Source organism: Drosophila kikkawai, chromosome 3R (genome assembly GCF_030179895.1).
Source record: "Drosophila kikkawai strain 14028-0561.14 chromosome 3R, DkikHiC1v2, whole genome shotgun sequence".
Taxonomy (NCBI): Eukaryota; Metazoa; Arthropoda; class Insecta; order Diptera; family Drosophilidae; genus Drosophila; species Drosophila kikkawai.
Genome location: NC_091731.1, coordinates 37,956,774 through 37,980,113, shown reverse-complemented (window position 1 = coordinate 37,980,113; position 23,340 = coordinate 37,956,774). Strand labels below are relative to the sequence as shown.

General features: G+C 45.0%; 2 protein-coding genes across 13 annotated transcripts in view; one reads left to right on the top strand and one right to left on the bottom strand.

Moving 5' to 3' along the window:
• Positions 1 to 18,499, top strand: part of Nuak (Nuak family kinase 1) — a 29,304-nt gene extending 10,805 nt beyond the window's left edge. Inside the window, exons 1-16 of one of the 10 annotated variants that reach the window (XM_070287214.1) lie at positions 1,614 to 1,791; positions 2,068 to 2,082; positions 2,147 to 2,369; positions 2,454 to 2,653; positions 2,706 to 2,923; positions 2,990 to 3,584; positions 3,981 to 5,138; positions 6,605 to 7,267; positions 7,884 to 8,262; positions 8,435 to 8,698; positions 8,818 to 8,946; positions 9,334 to 9,463; positions 9,546 to 9,688; positions 10,009 to 10,065; positions 10,361 to 10,482; positions 12,706 to 13,710. In XM_070287214.1, coding sequence (XP_070143315.1) covers positions 2,149 to 2,369; positions 2,454 to 2,653; positions 2,706 to 2,923; positions 2,990 to 3,584; positions 3,981 to 5,138; positions 6,605 to 7,267; positions 7,884 to 8,262; positions 8,435 to 8,698; positions 8,818 to 8,946; positions 9,334 to 9,463; positions 9,546 to 9,688; positions 10,009 to 10,065; positions 10,361 to 10,482; positions 12,706 to 13,001 — 4,575 coding nt within the window. In that variant the 5' untranslated portion in view covers positions 1,614 to 1,791; positions 2,068 to 2,082; positions 2,147 to 2,148 and the 3' untranslated portion in view covers positions 13,002 to 13,710. Of the gene's footprint in view, positions 1 to 1,612; positions 1,792 to 2,067; positions 2,370 to 2,453; positions 2,654 to 2,705; positions 2,924 to 2,989; positions 3,585 to 3,980; positions 5,139 to 6,604; positions 7,268 to 7,883; positions 8,263 to 8,434; positions 8,699 to 8,817; positions 8,947 to 9,333; positions 9,464 to 9,545; positions 9,689 to 10,008; positions 10,066 to 10,153; positions 10,272 to 10,360; positions 10,840 to 12,705; positions 13,711 to 14,084; positions 18,112 to 18,173 lie in introns of those variants that run through there. The other 9 variants (XM_017181358.3, XM_070287216.1, XM_070287213.1 and 6 more) reach the window with 9 other exon arrangements.
• A 117-nt stretch (positions 18,500 to 18,616) lies between these two features.
• On the bottom strand, positions 18,617 to 22,431 carry LOC108084958 (solute carrier family 23 member 2). Of its 3 annotated transcripts, none has more exons than XM_017181372.2 (5): positions 22,318 to 22,431; positions 20,443 to 21,062; positions 19,851 to 20,367; positions 19,220 to 19,795; positions 18,617 to 18,730 (listed from the first exon to the last, which is right to left on the bottom strand). In XM_017181372.2, exons 1-4 carry the CDS (start codon positions 22,342 to 22,344, stop codon positions 19,244 to 19,246), a joined length of 1,716 nt encoding a protein of 571 aa, XP_017036861.1. In that variant the 5' UTR covers positions 22,345 to 22,431; the 3' UTR covers positions 18,617 to 18,730; positions 19,220 to 19,243. The 3 variants fall into 3 exon arrangements, with proteins under 3 accessions (XP_017036861.1, XP_017036860.1, XP_017036859.1); XM_017181371.2 differs by lacking the exon at positions 18,617 to 18,730 and adding an exon at positions 18,924 to 19,156; XM_017181370.2 differs by lacking the exon at positions 18,617 to 18,730 and having other exon boundaries at positions 18,924 to 19,795.
• Between the last annotated feature and the right edge of the window lie 909 nt (positions 22,432 to 23,340).

The window sequence follows — 23,340 nt, the reverse complement described above, 5'->3', positions numbered from 1 at the left end:
AATTCGGCATCTATCAGGATTTTCTTTCTTTTCTTTATTAAATTATTTGCTTCTCTCATTCGCACCATTATTAGCTTGGTGAGTGCGTCCGTTTTTAAAACCGGCACAAAAGAGGAAGCCAGTACTTTGCTTCCGGGAAAAGTTACGTATACGCAAGGTTGCCTTAATTTAACTTAGGTTAACTTAGATGTGGTAAATTTGAGAGATCTGTTTTTTTTGGAAAGCTATTGTCTTAGTAATTCTGGGATAATCCATAATTTAATAGGGGACCTAGACGGAGACCGGGGAGGAGCCGGTGACGCAGGCGTAGATGGGGGCGCAAAAACAACATGGCAATGGAAACAATGTCACAACTCAAATGTCAAACAAAAGGCGACGAATGGCTAAATGATGCTAAAGCGAACAAAACAACACCAAGTAGCAAGTAGTTCTCGGGGGAAAATGCAACAGTAGAGAACAAAAATTTACGCAATATATTAGTACATTAAATTATTCGAAGATGCTGATTACGTATAAAAATTGATAGCCGCCTCCGCCCCAAAGGCATTGGAATTTAACTGTGACATTTTCAACGCATGGCGCTGCCGCTCAGCACGATTTTCGTCATTAGTTTATGGCCGCTGATTATTTAATTCTTTTATCGATTTTATGAGGCATTTCCCGCTTAGCTGCATGCGCAGGAAATCTGAAAACTAGAAGAAACGGAGAACAGAATCTGAAAAATGAAATATTTGCGACTGGCAAAAATAGCTGTTCGAAATGTCGCACTTGACTTGACCCAGAAAAACATTCTCATTTGCATATTTACATTGCCTATCTGGATGGAATTTATTGTTGCTATTCCTGTCGAAAGTGGCATCAGTAGCAGGGGCCGCAAGAGCAAATAAAAGTAAAGAGCCAACAGAAAAAATAAGAAAATATTTTCCCTTTGCGTTAACGACAACGATGCAAAAAATTCCAAACTGACGGAAAAGCAAGCGTAGATATTTCAACAAATTCGGCCAAGGGATAAGGAAGGGGCTGTCTCTGGGTGTTTATCTCTGCCGGGTGCCATTTGCCGTCCCAACCTCCTCGAATCTCAACTCAGCCCTAGAGCATAGTTAGTTGTTTCGCTAGCTGCTCAATGACATGTGCTGTCTGAGTGCCAAAAAAAGAAATATCTATGTCGATATATGTACATATATAAAAGGATTCGCAAAGACTGGTCGCCGCGCAATGTTATTGTATCTTGCAGATGCGAAACTAAAAGCACCGCACCGAGTTCGGCGCCCTTTGAAAAATGTTCGTTGCCCTTATGCTGATTTTAATATGGTTTCCTTAAGCAGATGCCCATATAAACAAATCAAGCAACCATAAATGCAAATTTGTAGGTATTAATTTTAACTTTTTTTTTTTTAAATGTATGACGTTTTCTGTTCATTTGCTTCGTTAAGTTCTAAATATTTAAGGCGAATTGTTGTACTGGTCAATTTTCTATAATTAGGGCAACTTTTATATATTTCCTTTTGTTTTGTTCTATTAATTTAAGCAGAATGGCTCGATTCTTGTTTATGTGAATATATTTCTGTAGAACTTTTTTTATGTAACTACTGTCCGGATAAAGTACGTCAAAATTTTTTTTAGTGTTACAGTCCAGTTGTCATCAGAAATATTTCGGTCGCCGTTGACAGCTTTTGGTACCCTATCAATAACAAGCTGTGAAAAATGTGTATATTTTTTTAATATTAGTATTTATAAACTACTGCTGAAACCATATATTTAAAAGAAACAAGAACTTCATGATACTGCACGGTAAATATGGGTCATCCAGCTTCTTCAGGCCGCAAAATATCTTAAGATATCCTGGCTTTTTCCTGACTTGGACATAATTTAAAACTGACTGGAGTTTCAATTTCGGTTGGCTCTGCCCCGACCCGCTTTAAAGGACAAAGCTCAGCCAGGCTGCCAAAAGCTTTATCTCGATATAATTGATTGCCCATTAGATTGAGCGATTGATAGATGACTACTGTTCAAGTGCTTGGCTTAGTTGGCTTACTGAAACCTTATTTTCGTCTTCACCTCTTTCAGTAATTTGAATCAGCTGTAAGTGGAGCTGCCTCGACAACAGACCCAGCCACACATTCAGCATTTTAAATCACATCCTCAGCAATGGTGATAAGCAAACCCGATACGACGCCCAATGGTGCGGCGGGAGGAACGGGCGCAGGAGCCACGGCAGAATCTGCTACTCCTGGGGGACTCGACGGAACCGGTAACAGTCTGGCGCATCCATCGGGGATACCGCAGGATCAAATAGATAACATTATGAGCAGCATCCACAACACGGGAAACGTCAAGATGAACAATCACCGCAAAAAGCTGCGTCAAAGGTGGGTGTTCCTTTTTACTATTTGTACTAAACTTAGAGCAATATTTACTTATTGGTAATATATATATTTTCCAATTACTTTCAGGTTTGATATTATTAAAAAGCTGGGACAAGGCACCTACGGCAAAGTGCAGTTAGGTATTAATAAAGAGACTGGCCAGGAGGTGGCCATTAAAACCATAAAAAAGTGCAAAATCGAAGCCGAGGCGGACTTGGTGCGCATACGGCGTGAAGTGCAAATCATGAGTTCTGTTCATCACCCAAACATCATCCACATCTACGAAGGTGAGTAGTATTTTCTTTTTATATTATGCAGAGTGTGACAGGATCATTGTAGTGTTTGAGAATCGCGAGAAAATGGTGCTTGTCATGGAGTTTGCCGCAGGCGGCGAGCTTTACGACTACCTGTCCGAGCGGAAGGTTCTCGGCGAGGAGGAGGCTCGTCGCATTTTCCGACAAGTGGCCACCGCTGTCTACTACTGTCACAAGCACAAAATCTGCCACCGCGATCTCAAGCTGGAGAACATACTACTAGACGAGAAGGGTAATGCTAAGGTACGCATAACGATGTTTAATTTTAAAAATAGTTCTTGCTGAAATTAATTCGTTGTCCTATCTTAGATTGCCGACTTTGGTCTCTCGAATGTGTTTGATGACCAGCGCCTGCTTGGCACCTTCTGCGGCTCACCGCTGTACGCCTCGCCGGAGATCGTGGAGGGTACCCCGTACCAGGGACCAGAGGTGGACTGCTGGTCTTTGGGCGTACTGCTCTATACGCTGGTCTACGGCTCCATGCCCTTCGACGGCTCAAACTTTAAGCGGCTGGTGAAGCAAATCAGTCAGGGCGACTACTATGAGCCGCGGAAACCCTCGCGCGCCTCCACCCTGATCCGCGACATGCTGACGGTCTGTCCCAAAAAGCGAGCCACCATCGAGCAGATCTGCTCTCATTGGTGGGTGAATGAGAATGATAACGTCTCCTGCCTGGACCTAGCCGAGGACCTGGCCAACCAGACGCCTGTTCGCCTGGACGTATTGCTCTCCCTCACGCCGTCAGCCATCACGGCGGACCAGTTGGTGGTGCCGTCAGCAGAAGCAGCTGCTGCGAAGGCTGCAGCCAACGAGCGGGTCCCACGCTCGCACTCGGTTGGCTCGATCCGGGACATGGGACCGCCGAACACAGAGGCGGAGCGCCGTATACTGGACATGGTTGCCGGTGAGTTGACCCCCTCGTCGGCCTGCTTGTAGCTTCTCGAATCGCTTGAGTGGTCCCTAGAGTATGAGGTGGAGGTTCCCGTGCAGCAGCCCAGTTAAAATTCTTGAGTAGTTTGTAGGATGGGTCGCTTTGTCTGGATATGTAATCCTTACGACAGGAAATAGTCCAGCAAACCGCCCCAGCCCATTGTGTATATAAATTGAGACTAACTGGCCGCCCAAACACCAACACCAACACCCACCGACCCCGATCCCGACCAATCCCGAACCAACTAACCAACGCCCCTCACTCGCAAGTGTCCTTGACCCCTTTGGAACTAAAGTCATTTAACCAAACTCATTAAACCACGCCACCCTTTCTCTCTCTGTCTCTGTCTTCGTTTCGTGATTTTTTCAGCCGGAGGAGAAGCAGCCTTGATGCCCTCGCCTACAAGAACCATTACTCCTGCCCAGAGTCCTGTGCAAACGAAGAGAAAACTGCAACCCACTGTGTCCATGGAGAATGCGGCAGGGACCACGGCCAAGAAGAAGGAGAAACCGGCAAACAGCTCTTTTGTGATCAGAGCGGCTCCACCGGGAGCAGCTCCAGTAACTGAGGTACCAAAGGCCATCGTCACACCTGAGGACACGCTAATGGAGGCGGATCCGATGGCCCATGTTCCGGAGGAAGCGAGCACAGCTCCCAGCTACTCCCAGAAAGACATGAAAATGGTCGGCGATTTATGCGAGCAACTGATTGGCGACGGCGTCGCTAACACCAATATCCCATCGGCGGCGGTACCACCAAGTCTATCAGCTGTTGCCCGCCAGGCCACCAAAGGAAAGCTAGATGCTGTGGCGGAGATTCCCGAGGAGAAAGACCCCACTAAAGTGATAAAGAAGTTTGTAAACAAGCACAAGACGGCCGATCTGGTCAATGCCATTAATGAGTGCGCCTCCAAGGCCGGAAAGCCATCAGCTGGAGCTGCACCGCCTCCTCCCTTCGTGCGGAAGTGCAGTCTGCAGGATGAATCCACGCTGAACAATTTCAACGCCGAGCGCCGGAAATCCCGCATCCTAGAGACTGCAGAGAAGTTCCAGCCCCCGCCGCCACTGACCCAGATTGCAGAGAAGCCCAAGAAACTCAGCATACCTGGTGTCAGTGTAGGCAGCTTTAAGAAGGAGTTCGAGCGAAAGGCCATTAATCCTCCGGTCACGGATAGCCCCACTCCTGGTGAACTGAGAGCTAAAGAGCAGGTGGCAGCCGCTGCTGCTGCTGCGCAGGAAGCCGAGGTCTTGGGAACACCACCCGCATCGCCAGTGGCTGCCACCAGCCAGTCCCTTGAGGCAAGTGACTCTAAGAATTCGGTGTCATCCATTTCGCTGGACGAGGCGCGTCGCTCCATGGAGAACTCCATTGCACTGCTGCTGCAAGCCCAAAACGAATCCAGCAAGGAGGTCGATCAGCTGTGTGCCCAGACTGAGACCATCGGAGTGAACGATCCCGCGACGGTGGAGGATCGGGAGCGTAAGTTGAAAAACGCGCGCGCTATCATCGGAAATGCAATCCAACCGGGTGAGTGATCTGAACATGCCTATTTCTATAGCTACAATACATAGCTTCGATAGCCACTACTATGATATCCGTACCTAAGCTAAGCTAAACCACGCAGCGCTTTCAAGTTTGACTACTAGCACTACATTATTACTATTATTACCATAAGTATTCGGGTATTCGGGTATCCGGTTAAAGGTCGGCACACAAGTCGAATGGATGTTCCGTTTGGAGATTCCGAAATGTTTCCAAGAAAAAACAAGAAAGGACTCGGTAAGCCGCTGATTATATAACTCTGCAGATTACAATTAGATCATTCGATTGAATCGGCAATCGATTCAAACTAAACTGATACACTATTAATTTCACTTTTTCTGTTAGTTTTTGTTTTTAATAAATTGGTATGTAAGTCTTTTTTTTTATTATTTCCAATGTATTTACATATGTATATATCTTCAAAATAATTAAAATGTTGATGGCAAATCTAATTATAGACAGCTTTTGGCAATCATTTGCTTTTTGCCATCAGGTCTTCAAAAGGTCTTTAAATGGGGATGTTACTTAATTTTTAAATTTTATAGAAATCTGCATATCAAGTTTGAAAATATATGTATATCTTAAAATAATATTGTCGCCTGAGAAACAATCAATAAATCTTTAGAGCAATATCTGTAATCTCTCTCCTCGACAGAGGTTCGACTTGTGCTGACCGCAACCGGCTGGGTGGCATCGTCTTGTTTCTATCCTTACTTTGGCATATATAAAACTACTTTCCATTTTTAATGTGTATGTGAACGTTTTGCAAGCCGAGTGCTGCATGGATTATATTTGGCTTTTAAAAATATAATCTCCTGCTCACACTCACCGAACTCCATCAGCAGAACCATCAAACTGAAGCGAATCCCTCTTCCAATTTGCAATTTTGCTTGTCCCCGTAGTCCACAAAACGGCGAAACAAGTCACTCACCATATCATCGACATTGAATTCACCTGTGTTCGTCTCTCGGCCTTACCACATCTTAGGATGAACCGCTTGGGATTGACCAAAAAAGACAGAGAACGCGAAGTAAAATATAAGATTTGTGGAAATAATAAACTTAAATTGAATTTTCCTTCTACTCATTGAATATAAGAAAAGCTTAAAAGTAATATAATTCAACTTCTTCAAGTGACTTTAGAAAAATATGTTTGTAGTCCTTAGCTCTTTTAACAATGACAGACCGATGACTGTAAATCAATACTTGCGGTTAATATTTGATGAAGTTAACGATCACATTAGTTAAGGATCAAATCAATATAATTTTTCGACTCTAAACTGGCTAGAAAGTTATAAAGTTTCAGCCTAATCATGGGTGTTTTTAAATATAATAGCACTAAGAACTGTGTAAGGATTCCGTCGGCTCTGATTCTTTTTCAATCCATTGCCCAACCCATCCCCTCCCGCAGACATACTCATCATATTCATAGACTCATCATCTTAATTTTAGTGATACGCCGGCCAACACCGTTTCATGGCATCGGCAACGGCTTTGGCAATGGCAATGACATTGGGGGCGGCGGAATTGTGGGCGGGACAGCCAAGCACGCCCTGAGCGGCAGCAGTTTCATGGGCTTCATGGGAGCGGAAGCAAGAGCAGAAGCGGTGGTCACATCCCCGCCTATCTTGGCACCTCAGACGGCACCGCCTGTACTGATCTCGCCCCACGCTCTGGCTGCGGCTAAACAAACGATACAACAGCGAATCTTTGGAGGCGGCTGCAACCAGGTGGGACCCGTGAATCGGAGGCCATACACCTGGCAGCCGCAGGCTTCCTACAGCACGGCCAGTATATTCCAGCCGGAACAGACTGGGCAGGGAACATCGTTCAAAACGCTGCAAGAGCAGTATCAGCAGCGGTGTCAGAACCAGGATCAGGATCAGAGGACAAGTGCTTTATTCACGCCGCCCCCGTCGCCGCAGTGCGTCGCCAGCAGCAACACCAACACCAACAGCAGCAGAAACAACAACAACAGCAGATTCAACCCGATGCCCAATGCCAATTACAATGTCAATTCGCGCACGAGACCATTCAATCATAATCAAGCTCAAGACACACTCAATACCAATGCCAGTGCTACATGTGCCTTCCCTGGGGTCATGTGGCTCAAATGTAAGTCTTGGCGGCGGCTCGAAAAAATCCAAAAATCCTATCTATATCCGGAACCCCAAAAAACATGTGCTTTATGTTATATGTGCCCGAAAAAAAAAACTAAAAAGAAAAGCAACCCACCCAATCCGTTTCCGTTCCCAGTTGCTATTCTCGATTATTCGATTTTTTCACTGAAATTGGACACTGAAAAGGCCGGCGGCATCGCCAAATCAGTGTCTTAATATCCTGGCTTGGTAGTCCTCGCATTCCTGTTCTGATCACACCCAAACACCTATTCCAAATCTGTGTTTTTTTTTTAATACGTTTTTTGTTTTCTTTCTGTTCGTGATGGTATGTGTTGTTGCTGCTGCTGTTGCTGCTGTTGCTGCAGTTGTTCGTGCTCGTTGTTTTAGTCTTGGTATCACTGCCTGAGCTTAACTCCCTAAACAGTTGGGTGACTCTAACCACCGTTTTTTTGCCCTTTGACTGCACTCTCCACAAGTCTTAATGCGTAGTTGTGTTTTGCTCACTGTTACTGATGCTTTAATTGCTTACATGTTCCTCTGGCACCGTAAACTACACCAGGTCCAGTCTATTTTAGCCCAAACTAATCACAGAACTCTTTAATCCACCACAGCCTCGCCAGGAGGTACGGAGGGACCGCCCACTCCTCCGGCAGCGGTAAAGACATCGACGGCCTCGATTACTCTAAAATCAGCCACTTTGCCGCGCCGCAAGATCAACGCCAAGGCTGAGATGCAGCTGGACATTAAACCGAGGATTCCAGAGCAACCAGCGATGCCCCAACCGACCATGCGCTTCAGCACAGAAATGCAGCATGCGGTTCCTGACCTGCGTAGCGCCCCGCCACGCGAGGGCCCGATCCCGTACAGCCCCATCAAAACGACTCTGCAGGCCAGGGCTACAAGTCTGGAGCCCAAGGAGCACGTCATAACCATCCAGAGGCCGCCCACGCAGCACGCCTACGGGCGCACCGGATCTAACACAACTACGCGGTAAGTAGCAGTGTCGACCTCAATTAATTTGTATATATACAGTCAGCTTCCAGTGCTAACTATTTGAACAGTGAAAGCCTGACCTGGCGATTCTGTAAAACTGCATTTCCAAACAGCTCCTCCGAATATAGCGCTTTATTCAGTTTGCATGTTTCACGTTTTATTTTTGCAGTTCCGGTTCTCTGTCACGCCAGTCGACGGTGGAATCCGAGTCGGATGCTACTACCACGGTTACAAACTTGTCGCAGGCCACAGTCACCAGCCAGGGCACCTCGCAGCCCATCAAGAAAAGTCCGAGGGAGTTCATCATACCGATTGCTGTCGAGGGCGGTGGCTTCATCACGCCGCGGGAGCGTAGCGTTGAGCCCTCGGAATCGAGTCAGACCACCAGCAGTCGGTCCACCTTTAGCCGCCTGCGTCCGTCGCGTCGCATCAGGTAAGTTTACCTCTAGGTCTACTCCTTACTCCTTACTCCACAATCGCTGTGATGGTGGGCGTGGGTGGTGCCTCCTTTCATTCGTCAATTTGCCGGACTCAATTCGATTTAATATGCAGCTCACTCCTAAGCGAGGCCGGCTTTGACGAGGGCTCGCCATTCCAGAAGATGCGCACCACTTCGATAACCCGGGATGGCGGAAGCGGAGGCGTCGAAGAGGAGACCCGCTTCACCCCGCACCGACTCAGGTAAGTGCTTTACTATATCAAATACTAAAAAAAAAAGCATCACCGACCAGAATATACTTCATTTTAGCACCAAATTTCCCGGTTCAAATCTAATAGTTATATCCTAGAACTTCCAAATAATTTTAAATATGTTTTTAACATAAAATCCCTTATTTTGTATGGCAACCGCGAATATATGAGTGGACTGGCTCTAGTTGATGCCTTTTCCCCAGTGCACTTAATAATAAGTAACTGGATTGCTGAATTGAATCTGGTTCGCACACATTTCCTGTCATCTGCGTCCGATTCTCCTTGACGCTCGTTTGATTCGGTTACTTATATACATCCTTTTTTTAATATATCCTCTCCATTTTTTTCCCCCCATCTTTCTATTTGGCTCACCCGCAGGAGCTCAAGGCCTGTTAAGAAAATTAGTCAGGAAAACGATTCGCAGAGCTCCAATGAGGAGGACGACGATGACGACGATGGCTTTGAGATACTCACGGCGGAAAATCTGTTCTCGACGCTTCTGCAGCGGGTAAGCGTCATCCCTCCGTCTTCTGTCCCTTTTAATGTGGCCCCATCGCTCACGAAACTTATGCTCCGTTTATGATCCTAAGGTGCGGGCTCTGACGAATCGCCTGAACGTCAACAGTGACCTGCCTGTAGGATTCCCCAGCCATTCTAGTCGCCTGCTCACGGATATTTCGCGGCAGGCCCAGAGTCACAGTCCGTTCTGGAGCCAAGGTGGTCCCTTCGCCAGGTGAGTGATTTCGTCCGCCGCGAGGGTATTTCAGGATACTCGTGAAGAGTAAATGCAAGTAAAGTGAAGTGAAGCTACGATAGAGAGTTGATTGCCATCCTTCCCGCTGTCAGCTTATGCCATAATAATTTGATTAAACTCGGGACGGATTACGCGCAAGCTTTTATTTTTTTATGTCTTCTTTGGTTAACCACGACCACTGTGCTTGAGCCACACCCGAACATAAACTGCAAAATTTAATGTCCATTTTTTACATGCTGCCACTTGTCCACTTGCCTGCATCTTAAAATCAAAACTAACGCTTCGCTAATCACTCGCAGTGTTCAAAGATCTCAAGTTAGTTATTCGTTTAGCGAGACGGTTGAGAAAAAGAAAGTGTAAGTATCTAGGCAACCGATTTTTCGTACGACTGAGCCCCCTCGCACTCCTGCTACCCAATGATGCCTAATCCTGGCCTGTTTTCAGGCGCGGGGAACGCTGGTTGAGGGACTTGGACATTACGAATCGACTGCGTCGATGGTTGGGCCACGTCTATCTATCCGCGCAGAATTCCGGGTGCTGCCTGTAAGTTGCATGCCCATGTAATGTGCAAGTCCCTCGGCGATCGTACGTAGTTCCGTTGTCGTGTTCGCAATTTACTCATCTCCTCTCTTTATCCGATGTCCTCCACAGTCGCGTGAACAGCAGCAGCAACAGCAGCGGACTGGGCGCACCCTGGCGGCACAGCATGTCCCGGGACTTGGGCAGCGACATGGAATCGATGTTTTCGCGCACAGGGGCCACGCTGCCAAGAGGTGAATATCACAGAATAAAGAGTAAATACCTAGATCAGTAGTGAGTAAAATGCGGTCTGGACATACCCAGATCCAGATCCGGAGTGGATCCAGAGCCTCGACCACGAAGAGACAAAAACCAGAGTAGAACTAGATCAGCGCCTTGCAAATAAGAATATGCCAATGTCCACACGTACTCGTTCGTAAACCTCTAAACCTATTTAAGTTCAAGTAGTTTGATGTCTGTTAAAACAAAAAAAAAAGTAAAAACAACACGGATCAAGTTGATTAATACTCGACTTACTCTAAACCCATGAATTATCCCCAGAACCCAGAACAATAATAGCATATAATCATTAAGTGTCTACTATAATTATCGAGTGATAATGCCAATTAATACCTAATCATTATCAAAAAATATTATTTCTTCGTTGAAAGCTACGTACTTGATTTTATTACTTGATTTTCTGTTTTGTGTTCGCGCAAGTTCTTAATAAATCTCTATCTTCTATCTACTATATTCACTAAATAGTTGACACTATTCAGTGAACTATTTATCCCTAACTACTATTTAAATACCTTATCTGTCCTAGAGCACAACTCTTTTGTTATTAACCCCTAATACTGACGACGCTTAAGAGTCTAGGAACCTATTTTAATTGCTCATATCTGAAAGCCTGCCAAGTACCCGCCCTATAAGTTATTATTTACCCCGTTATGCTTTGCCTTTTCTCCTCCTTTGAGCTCTCATGCTATGATAATGATGATGAAAATAAAGTTAGAAAATAAAGATACGAAAAGAAGGCCAAGAGATTTGTCCAGTCAGTAAAAGTCGATAAGTGCCACGAAATCGTATTCAAAGTTCTGTATATGCCAGCGCCGACTTACACATATTTACGCTCAAGAATGAGAATAAACATATATGGTTAAATATATATTTATGTATGACAAATCTGACCTAAATGTTACTCGAAACACGAGAAATTGTTTATGATATAAAGGAAATTGTACTTATATTAAATAAACTAAAAGCGAATGAAAACCAACACAACAAAGTTAATTTACTACATTTTGCAGTGAGATGATGACAATAAAACAGAAACAATTCAAATGAAAAATTGTTTATATTATTATTATTGTGGTAACCACTCTGAGATTTTGTTTTCGCAACCAAAAGAACATGTTCGAACTATTTTCTTTAATGATTTTTATTGTTGTACAGTTTTATGCAAATGGCCCCGCTACCTTAAATTTGTTTTAGTTTTTACCTAATCGTTCGAATACAAATTATCTTAAATATATATTCCACACAAGAAACGAAACAAAAATAACCCAAAAATAAAAAACAAAACAAGTTTAAAGTTGAGTTTTCCAGTTCTTCTTATTTGATGTTTTATTATTTACGATTTTAAAAACAAAATTAAACCCCGAACCTTTGTGTTATACAAGAAAATAATTTGTTTAACAAAGCCACTAAGCTCACACGCACACACAAATGCAAACCAAATACAAATACATGCGCACCAACCAATCAACACACTCTTAGCTTATCAATGTAGTTCACCCTTTGTCTCTGTTTACGCTATTAAAAACCGCAAGAAAGCTAAACAAAAATAATAGAAACCACTAACTTGGCACTAAAATTGTAAATTAAAAGAAACAAAAACAAAAACAAGAACAAATTTCCGAGTTCTGGGCTTTTTTGGATTATATCTAACAGAATCTCAATTGTAATAATACTTACAAGTGGATGCAAAACAGAGTTGGTGGAGCACACACACTGCCACAATTGTTGAAGAAAAATGTCCAAAACTTTGAATACGATATTGTACAGAACTGAAATTCTCAGCTACTAATCGAACTGTTTACGTTCATCATCATTTCGTAGTATCCTAACCCCGAAAGCCATGATCTCACCACAATCAACCGCAGCAACCGTATAGTCCATGTATGTACACAGAGGGTAAAATCTAGATTGTATGAAAAACGCACATTCTAATTTGGTTTTAACCAGTATTTATTGCAATTTATTTCGCATAACGATAGGAGTAATAATAGTTGTAGTTCTTATTTAGTAGGAAAAGCCACCGAACCCACAGTCTTTCATACAATATTAGAAACCTGTTTTCCTCCACCGCCTTGTCATACAATTTCATTCTTTCATTAGATATTTTACATATACTTTTTTTTTTAAATCTTATTATTGGCCGTTTACACATTTTTGGTACTTACTTTCGTTTACAGAAGGTTTAACTACTTTAACTACTACCACCACGCCCACAAAGCATGTTATAACCATTAACCAAAGTACGTTTAGTACAACCGCCATCAAACCGCATCCAGCCATGTTCGCCTCCTGCTGCTCCAAGACCAACTCCGGCAACCTCAATGGCGGAGGCGCTAAACAGCCACGACAAGCAGCCATAAGATCCGTCGCGGCCATAAAGACCGCCAGCTCATCCATATCCACGCCCATGCCCTCGTCTAGCAGTGTCGTCGGTAGAGCAACCCCGATTGCAGGAAGCCCCAGGAAGCCATAAAACCGGGTGCGAGTCGTGGTGCAGGTGGTGCTGCTCTAGTCTTGGCCAAATCTACTTTTTATTTTGATTTCAAAATTCGATTTTCATAATTGTTTATTGTTTGCCCAAAACGACATTTCCCGCTGCCAGAAGCGCTCAAAAAACCCAGTCACAGGGACAGCAGCTGGATTTCGCTGAAGAACATGGAAATATGAAGAGACAGAAATTTCTTGAAATTGAATTTTATATTTTGTTAATTTAATCTTAATCTTCTTAATTTTTGTTACGGCGAAGTGCACACCATTGAATTATTGTGATTTTGAAACTAAAATAATCTTAGGCTGAAGATTTTTAAAAAGTAGGGGAACCGTTTTTTTAGATACCGATCAAGCAAAGACATTGTTTTATGCATTTTAATTCATCGATTAAATTTGTCACTACAAAGCATTCTTGTGTACAATGGATAATTGTATGATTTGTGATTTTAATTATAAAGTAATTTTAAACGCTGCGGCTAGAAGCTAGACGACAGCATCCAGTCATCCTACTCAACTCCATTGTCCATTCCCAGTCGAGCAGCTTCAAGCATAAGCAATATTTTACTTAAAGCCTAATACTAAAAACGAGAAAACTGAATTCCTAAACCCCATAACTGATAATTAAACTATTAATCGTAATTTTTTATATAAACTAAGTAGTACACCAAGTGAAATAAAATATGAAACCCGTATTCGACCTGCATTTGTTACTGCCCGTACCCTGCACGTGAGTTAATACTATTTAATTTTGTTTTGATTACGTTAACTTTTGTTGGACTCCGTTGTCCTTAATCCTTCCTGCAAGTTTGTTAAGTGTTCGTTCGGGTTGAAACCCTCTTCTGCTTTGGAAAGTGATTCTTTTGGTTGCCAAAACGAGAAAACAAAGTTTCAGATCTCTTTGGGGCGGCGGAACTGGGGCATCGATCAGTCATGTAAGTAAACAAAGAAGATCGGTCATCAGTGTACCGGACAAGTAAGTGGCTTCATACCTACCCTATCTAGAGATTTTCTTCCACTTTCCGATGAAAATGTACCGTAAATGTGGCATTCTAACATCTTCCCACAGGTCACCAGGGATCCAAAGGGAAGCCCAGCACTGCTTCTGCTCATGTGGAAAGGGGATCTACCGAGTGTACAACGAATTCTGCAAACGGTGAGGAGGCTGTGGACTTGGCCGATCTCGATCTGTCGCGGCTGAAGCTTAGCAAGAAGGACTTGGCGACCTTGTCTAGCATAACTCCGGGACTGCCCAAGTGCTTCCAGGAGCAGCTTCTGGCTAAGCTACCGCCCACCCAGGCCCGGAAGCTATCACGCACTCTGAGCGTTCAGACCGGCGCACCCACCAGTTCTGCCACGCCCAAGACCTACAAGCGCAGTCAGAGCGGGGGCAGGGGCTACATTCCAGATCATCAGCAACAGCAGGACGAATTGTTGGATTTCAAGCCGAAAACCGATGCACCTAAAACCACTTTAGCGAGCACAGCCATTTACCGGAGAAGCCTTAGCCGCAGCCAGGCGCCCGCGCAAGCCTCGGCACAGGAAGCGGAGATCAGATCCACACAGAGCACTAAATCCAGGAGCAGCAGTGTCTGCAGGGAGGACTATGGAAAATCCTCACTGTGCAGCAGTAGCACCTACACCAGTGAAATCAGCGACAAGTACAAATACTACTCCCCCTACTTGAGCAAGTCGAGCAACGTAAGTCCATCGCTTGCTCCAAAAGATGCTCCGGAGAAGGGCTACAGTGCCGGCATCGGGCGTCCTCCGAGTGGATGTCTTTCACCTCCACCTCAACTTCCACAAGTTCCTGCCTCGGAAGGCACCAGCTCCCTCAAAATCGGACGGTCCTCGCAGCGCAGAATCTCGCGCTTCCTGCGACCCGACTTCTTCGATGATCCCAGAGATCGGGAAACCCAGAGTATCCAGAGGGAAATACGGGAGAAGTCCACCGACCGCCATGAACAGAGGCCACAGTCTCAGGATATGAGGCGGCGAAAGCACAGCTTACCAAATGTAGAGCAAGCAGAGCCACCTTTAGAACCGGGCTCCAATCCATCATCCATACGTCACTCGCGTAATAAAAGCATGGAACTATTTCCAGATCTGCAACCGCAATCAGCCCAAGATCCTTTAAAGACTTCTAGTCTCCGCTTACGAAGTGCATCAAAATCTCGGGAACCGGAAACCGACCTGGATAAGCAAGAACTGGCGGACAAGATACTGCAAGAGCTGCAAATCCTTTCCGCTGCGAGAACTCAAAGTGACCAAGGCAAGGAGACTGAAAAAACGGTGGAGACTTCTACCATCAAAAAAGCCAAAAAGGTAAAACCCAAGGAGACCACAGTCGGTGAACTAGAATTGACCAGAATGGCAACTGCGACTACGTCGACAACAACGACTTTGGTGCGAAAGGTCAAGAAGGTCACCAAAAAGGAGGATGAAGCCACAAATGCGGATAATTCTGATTTGGCGAGCTCTGCTTCCAGGGAAACCAAGCTGAAGAGGCCCAAATCGTACCCCATGAAAGATTTAGGACTGAGTATGAAGTCTCCCGCAGACCTGGCTGAGCAGACTTCCTCAATCCTGCCCAGCAAACTGCCCAGCAAACTACCCTCGGTCGTGCCCAATGAATCTGGGTCTGCGGAGGCTGCTACTCGAGAGAGTCGATTAATGAGACCGAAAAGCTACCCGACCACGAAGTTGGCAACTCCCAAAGAGCTGCGCAAGGTCACGCGAAGCGGAGTAGCTATACCCACAATAGCGGAAAGCACTCCAGCTCCATCGGTTATGACCACACCTACTAGTTCCAAGTCCACATCTGAGGAGAAATCACCGTCGGCCACGCCAACTGGAACTATGACGACGGTTACGGATGCGAAGGACACTGGATCCTCTAGCGACTCACGCCCCACCACCATCAAGAAGATTATAAAAGTATCTAAGAAGTCGAAGCTGGTGCCTCCCACACCACTTACACCCACTCCGCCGACAACCACGGCGACAACCACTCCCGTGGACAGCTCCAAGGAGTCCAGTCCAGTGATTAAAGTAAAGGAAAAGTCGCCTGATAAAAAACCCAGCAAGGGCTTGCTCTACGCACTGGGCCAGAAGTTTGAGAGGCTACGAGATTCCGCGATGAGCAAGGAGAAAAAGATGGGATCCACCGGAGCTGCTGCTTCTCTGGCCTGCACCCAAAAGCAGGGATCACCTGAGAATCGCATTTCACCGCATAAATCAAAGAAGAAAGTCCCCGATACAGAGAAACCTTTGGAAGAAGACAAGCGAGTGGATAAAAGATCCCGTTTTGACAACATTCTGCGATCCCTGAGGGAAAGATCAGTACCAAGATCTCAGCCCAATGGAAGGATTATGCGTCTCAAGAGGGCGGCTAGCTTTGAGGAACTTCACGCGGGCTCCCAAGAGGGTCAGGGTAGATCAGAAGGGGCAGTGAACAAGATGCTCGGTGGCTTTCTTCGCCGCTTCGATAAGGAGAGTAGCTTACAACGGCGGGTTCGGAGTACACGGTCCACCAGCAACATTGAGCGACAGGTTCGGGAGGAGCAGGATCTGGATGTCTCGCTACCAGCCTCGCCCATCTACCAAAATGTGGTGAAGGCCTTAAAGGCGAAAGCAGATCCAGCTCTCCCTCAAACCAGCGAGCAGAACTGTAACTGCGAGACGGCCTGTCCTGATTGCAGTCAAAACAATAGGCAGACTCTTCAAACCTCCAGCAATGCGCCGCCGTCAGCTGCGGCAATCAACAAGGAGAAGCGCAAAGGGCTAATGCTGGATTTAGCCAGCGCCAACGGGTCAGGCAACGCCGCTCCCGGCTCGTTGTCCACTGCTCCTGCGACGACAAACGGCAGCAGCTACCGAGGAGCCAACACAAATCCAACTTTACTCAATGGCAACACGGGACTGGTCATCTACTCTAACCTGCCACCCTATCCGGGAACCACCAAAAGCGCTAGCTCCAACAATAGCTCCAGCCAGCAGTCTATGGAGAACGCCACCAACAACAACTCGACTAACACAAACCACAACTGCAGCTCCCAGACCTCCGGCTACAGGACCTCCTCGGCTCACGAAATCAATCGGAACAATACGCTGCTCACGCCCTCCTTCGAGAACATTGCCAACTACTCGTCGGACTCGCACAGCTATCATGACGACTGCGCCTCCACCTCTACGTTCCTCTCACCCACCGAAGAGCCGGAGTTGTACTTTGACAACTGGTCTATATGCTCCGAGGACAACTATATGCTCCACACTACGCCTTCACCCACGGTGTCTCGTCTATCTCGGGCGTCCCTGTCCTCGCCCACGCGCTACTCGGAGAGCTCTGATCCCAACGAGAGTGTGATCGACCGGATTAAGAGGCGTAGCTTCTATAGCCGTTTTAACGAACAGAAGAAACCGCGTCGCACCAGCAGCATTGTGGGTCCATCGGCGGTAAGGGACTACTACCGGGAGCAGCATGCAGCGGTCAAGGCCCGCTCCAGTCACAAGCTGCACGCCACGGATCTAGATCCGCCGCCGGTTCGAGCTCACTCTCCGGACATAGCCCAGCAGTTCTTCAGGCCCCTGAAATTGAGTCCCGTAGGAACGGAGCTCAAGCCTCCTGTTTACCGCTCTCCTCTAGACTACTCCTCCTCCTCGGGAGCCTCTGGATCCACTACCAAGCCGAGGAAGAGCCTAAATGACATTCGGAATACCTCGCCCTCGTTTCTCAGCAAGCGCTATGAGACGCACGACTACAGCTCCGTGCCCATGCGCTACAAGAGCTCATCGAGCTCGAGTCCTAGCAATGGGGCGATCGCCAGTGGCTACTACAACACCTACAATCCGAAAAGACGATCTTCGTACACAATAAATGCTAGCCTGCCTACCACCACCAGCACAAGCAGCGGCGCAGCAAGCAGCCACCTGGATAGTTATGCAACCTTGGGTAGACGATCCATCCGGTCGTATGACCATAGAACGATGTCCCTACTTGAGCCCCCGACGGCCAGCCGGAGCGGCGAAGGCAGCTCCTCCTACCAGCGGAGGGAGACGCGTACTCCCGTTCGAGATTACACATCCAGCATTTCCAGGTCAGTAAAGTGGTACGAAAATATATATTTTTATAGATGTTTAATTAAATTAAGTATTACAGATCCGGATCGCGCTATCGCACTTCATCTGCCACTCGCAGTCCTACAAATATTTGATGTACCACACCGCAGAATGGCTTCTGCATCTTCTGTTATTACTCCAAACGAAAGAAGGCGCCTTCTGGATACGGACTAGGAAGCGGCCACGGGCAAAGCCATGGCCAGGTCATAATCAAGCCGCCCAACACAACCGCCTCGTCATCATCCTCACGCGCCAGCAGTGGCAGCTCCAGAAAGCCACAGCAACAGCAACATTTTCAGCTGCAGCCTGGGCCCCTGCACCATCAATACCACACAAAACAGCACAAGTTCTAGACTGGTCCCGAATCCCTTAGGCTTCACAGATTTTTATATATATTTTTTTTTATATAGAAACTAGGTCACAGACTTTTGGACGTTGCCCATATAGTCGTAGGTTTGTTGAAGCTCGAAATACAGCGGTTTTAGCGGAGTTATAGACACATAGATCGTGGCTCGATATACGATTTTCAAATGATTGTGCCTTGGTTCCTTCGGCGGTTTTATATTTAGCCAAAAGCCATATAACGTTGATTTTAATCTGTAAGTGTGTATGCGGAACAGAAACGAAAACAGACAAAGATAAAGATTAAGAAAGAGACATATTTTACAGATACTTGTATGTATTTTCTATGCTTTAAAAAAACAAAAACATCTCTCCGAAGATGCGTTAAAATGTCTGTAAAATAATTTTGTAACTGGAACTGTAATATTTATGCATAATACAGAACTGATAAATGATTGCTTTCGAAATTTATTATAAGGTCCTTCGTTTGCTTAGAACTATTGATGTTATTGCCAAATAATAGAAAATATGTGAATTGCGAGCGAAGAAGTCACAAACAATAAGCGAATTTAAAAAGCAAATTAACAAATTATGAAACAAACTAAATAAATAAAGTGTTTTGGGTAGAGTCTGAATTCAAAATTAAAAATGTATTTAGAGCGTGAGAAGAAGCGGTGGATTCTAAAAAAAAATTAAACACGAATAGAAGAATATGTGAATTGAATTAATTACAAAACTAATTACCAAATTAATTATCGGTGCATTTGTTTAACTCTGCTTCTGGAGCTTATAGGTGGGTAAAAACGGGATTTTGTAGGTCCACCGCCAGCTGCGAATAGCATCCATACCACACGGGAAATCATAGTCAGTGGCTGTGCCGTCGTTGATGTTGTCATCACCCAGGGGCATCTCGTTGGCCCACTCGATGAGGCCCCTTTCCGCCGGAGTTCCAGGTATCAGATTGTCCAGCAGGCATCCCAGAACTCCTCCCACCAGTATCGTTGTGCCCAGCAACACCGACAACGTGGAATCCACAGTGGTGTTGCCGGTGTCGATTGACCCGGGATGCAATTGCATCCAGCGGCACAGCACCATGGGGAAGAATATGGAGAGTCCCAAGATGTAGAGATTTCTCGCTGATCGCAGGTCAACATACTGCAGCGTAGACAGGCCGAAGGCAATGATCATGCCAAACATCACGCAAAAGATCCCCCCCACAACGGAGTCGGGAATGAGGATGAAGATGGCACCGAACTTTCCAATTACTCCTTGGAGCACCATGATAAAAGCAGCCCATTGAATCACCCGACGCGATCCGATCTGGAAAGATTGGTAACTGATAAAGGCTCAAGTTGTAAGTTAAACTTAAACTCACCTTGGTAACTCCAATGGCACCAACGTTCTCACCAAATGTATTAGTTCCATTTCCGGCGCCCCAGAGTCCGGCCAACACAGTTCCTAATCCCTCGGTGCCGATGCCCCGATTGATAGCATGCAGCGGCGGCGAGTGAGCACCGGACATCTGGGACACAGTGGGATAATAACTCAGCGACTCCACTGTGCACGCCAGCACTCCTGCCAGCATTCCCAGCACGCCGGACAGCGTCACTGAGGGCAAACCAAACTGGCCCGGATAGGGCACGTAGAACCACTTGGCGCTGGTCAGCACATTGAGTCGCACATCAGTTCGAGATGGATGGCCCGGTGGAAAGACGTCCGTAGCCGTTAGGATGCCGCATAGTCCCCACATGATCATAATTGTCAGTAGGACGGGGAAGAGGCGGAACAACTGGAACTGGCGCACCTCCACTCCATGACCCTTGCGATACGCCGGCACCGGTATGGATACATTGGACATTATTTGCGAAAAGAGTGTCAGCATTCCAGTGGTTCTGTGTGGAAACGGAAAAACATAATGAATTTTGTAATCAGTTTTCCGTAAACAAGGATTCATAGATAATACTTACCCCACAGCAATACCCCAATGCTTCGAGGCAGTCTCCGCCGCATGCTCAAATAGTGTGAGACCCACCAGAGACACCGTGGGCACAATTGTCAATGGAGTCACGTACTTTAGGATCTTGCCCACCAGGCCTGTGTAGCCAAGGATGACTTGCACCATCGCAGATACAGCGATGGCGCCGGATAGCTCGCGCATGCGCACTTGCCACAGTTCCTCCCGATCGGCCTGATTCATGGCATCCATCTCGGCTTGCGCCGGACACTTCCACTGCGGTAAGGACAAAATGGCGAGAGTCGGAACCAAAAAAGAGATAGTTCCACCCTGGACAATGGGCAAACGCACGCCCCAAGTGGCCTGGAAGTAGGTCACGATGCCGGTGACAAAGATCATTGTTGAAATGATAATACCGCGATTTGCGTCCTCATCGGACATGCACAGTGCCGGCGTCAGTATAAAGGGTATTGAGACAATGGCTCCGATCATGGTGAGGTAATGTTGGAAGGCCAGGAAGATGCTCAGATACCACGGTGGATTGTCATTAATGGCGTATAACAACTGCGGCTTGACCTTCTCATCGCTCGAAGGTGTGGTAGCAGCTTCAGCGTGGGTCTTTGATGATTCACCCTGAAATCCAATATAACTTAACAATTACATACTACATACATACATACATATTTTGAAATTAAGGTGTAATTTGTACCTTTTCAGGGTTATCTAATTTTAGTCAGCTAGTAACCCTTTCAAGTTCTTATTTCTGATCCTATATATTGAATATATTTTCTTAAATTTTGGCTTAGTTATGAATTCTTTAAATATGGGTTTTCCCAAAAAATTTCACCGCTTTTTTACATTTGATAAGTAAAAGTAACATCGTTAAAATTGTCAAAAAATTAAAACATATTTTTGGTTTCGTTATTGTTGTTGTTGGGTAAATATTTATAAAATTATAGGTAAATATTTGAATAAAATTCAGTTCGAATTGAAATTAATGAAAATTTGGCTTAACATAAAATAGGAAAAAAATTTAAAAATATTGTTTGTAATTATACAGCGAATACCGCTCAGTAGAAATATATTTTCATCTCTGAATATAATAAAACGTCTGCTGCAAACGTTCGCTGATCAGTGAATTTATAATATATTAATGCCAATTTCTATTTACTTATGTTAATGAGGGATATTGTTGGCTGGTATGAAGATATTCCGACTTTATATTGTGTAATTGCAGAGTGCGGGAAATTTTAATGTTTTATTTATGAGAATCGCCTTTTAATTTTCGCATTAATTTCCATAACTGCATTGCACAAAGAGACTCATGGATGGAGTGGGAGGAGGGAATTTTATCGACTGACGCCTGCGGTCGCCAAAAGTGATTAATTGAGCGAGAGTATCAGTCCAGGAATCGCTGAAAGCGCCGGTATTAGTCTCTCAGCTTGTTAGAGTCAGCTATGTTAATCAGACCATAAATTAATGACAGATTGACTGGGAGAGTTAATCAATCGGGTAATAAATCAGATAATAAATTAACGCTGCTGTCGATTTCAGCATGGTTGACTGAAGGGTTTGGGTCGCATAAGTACTTTAGACAAATTGCCATTCTTTATTGTCAGCAGTTACTCCCTCCCCTAAATCGTTTAAAAAATATTTCTAAATGAACTGCGGGATATACTCTCCAGGGACTTGTGTGTTTCTTATCCCCTCGAAATGCGATGCAATAAAAACAATTAAGCAATATAAGCTATTGATCAAGGAAATGACCCACAAAACGGAACTGATGAACATCAAAATATGAACAGATAGGTGGCAATTGGCAGCAGCGGACGGAAAGGCTGTTACATAAAACCTCTCGCGAAAATCATAGAAAAACCCATTCACTTACGCCGATTTCAACATTATTTAGCTCCATGATGCGGCGGGCAAGCCCCAATAAAGCCACAAAACTATTTCACTCTACAAGCACGGAAGAATCCCGCAGTACGTCCGATCACGACAAGGTCTCGCGACTTAATAGAAAGAACTTCTCTCGATCAAGAACAAAATTATATCTGATAGCTTCAATACACTCCTGCCCACAATTATACGACACCCCGAAAACTTTAGTTTCGACCCTCGTAGGAATGTCGGGAAGCATATTACAACAAATTCAAGTATGCTGAATTAAAGCTTAATGAATTCTGCTTAAAATATGATTTTTTTATCTCTGGTTGGACCACCCGTTTTTAAATAGCGTTAAAAAAAGCAGAAAAGCCCGATTTTTGCCATGCCTGAAACTGTATCATAGCTATACGACACATGTCAATTTTTTCGATTTACTTAATATTTTATAATTTTAATGGTATATAAAAAATTGTTTAATGATTAATAGAGCCACTTTAAGTCTTGGCAACCTCAAAAAGTCTCTTAGGCATTGAATTAACAAACTTTTTTGGTAAATATTGGTGTAATGGAAACTTTTGACCCAAAATATCACTTTTAAGGGTCCTGACACTCTAAAATTTCTTGTTATTGGCCTAAGCTCGCCTGACTTAAGTAAACTAAATGTTTTAAATTAAATTCAAGCCAGGGGAGCACGGTGGCCAACCCAAAACTCTTATATTGTGATTATTTATGAAGCGCTGGGTCTCTCTAACTTGGTGAATCCTGCATAAAAACATGATATTTTTCCATATGTTGTTCCAAAAATGTTAGAAGACGATCATGAAATACTTTTTTGTATTCTCCACTATTCATCTTGGATCTGGGAAGCACAGATCAAGCGCTTAAGACGCATGAAAGGCTCCCCCAAAACAGCGTTTTGAAAAAATAAGTTTAACCTCATGTAAATCTGTCCAATAGTGTCAAAACCAATCTGGGCCGTCAAGATAAACATTTTTTTCGTCAGAAAAAATTATCTACCTAAAAA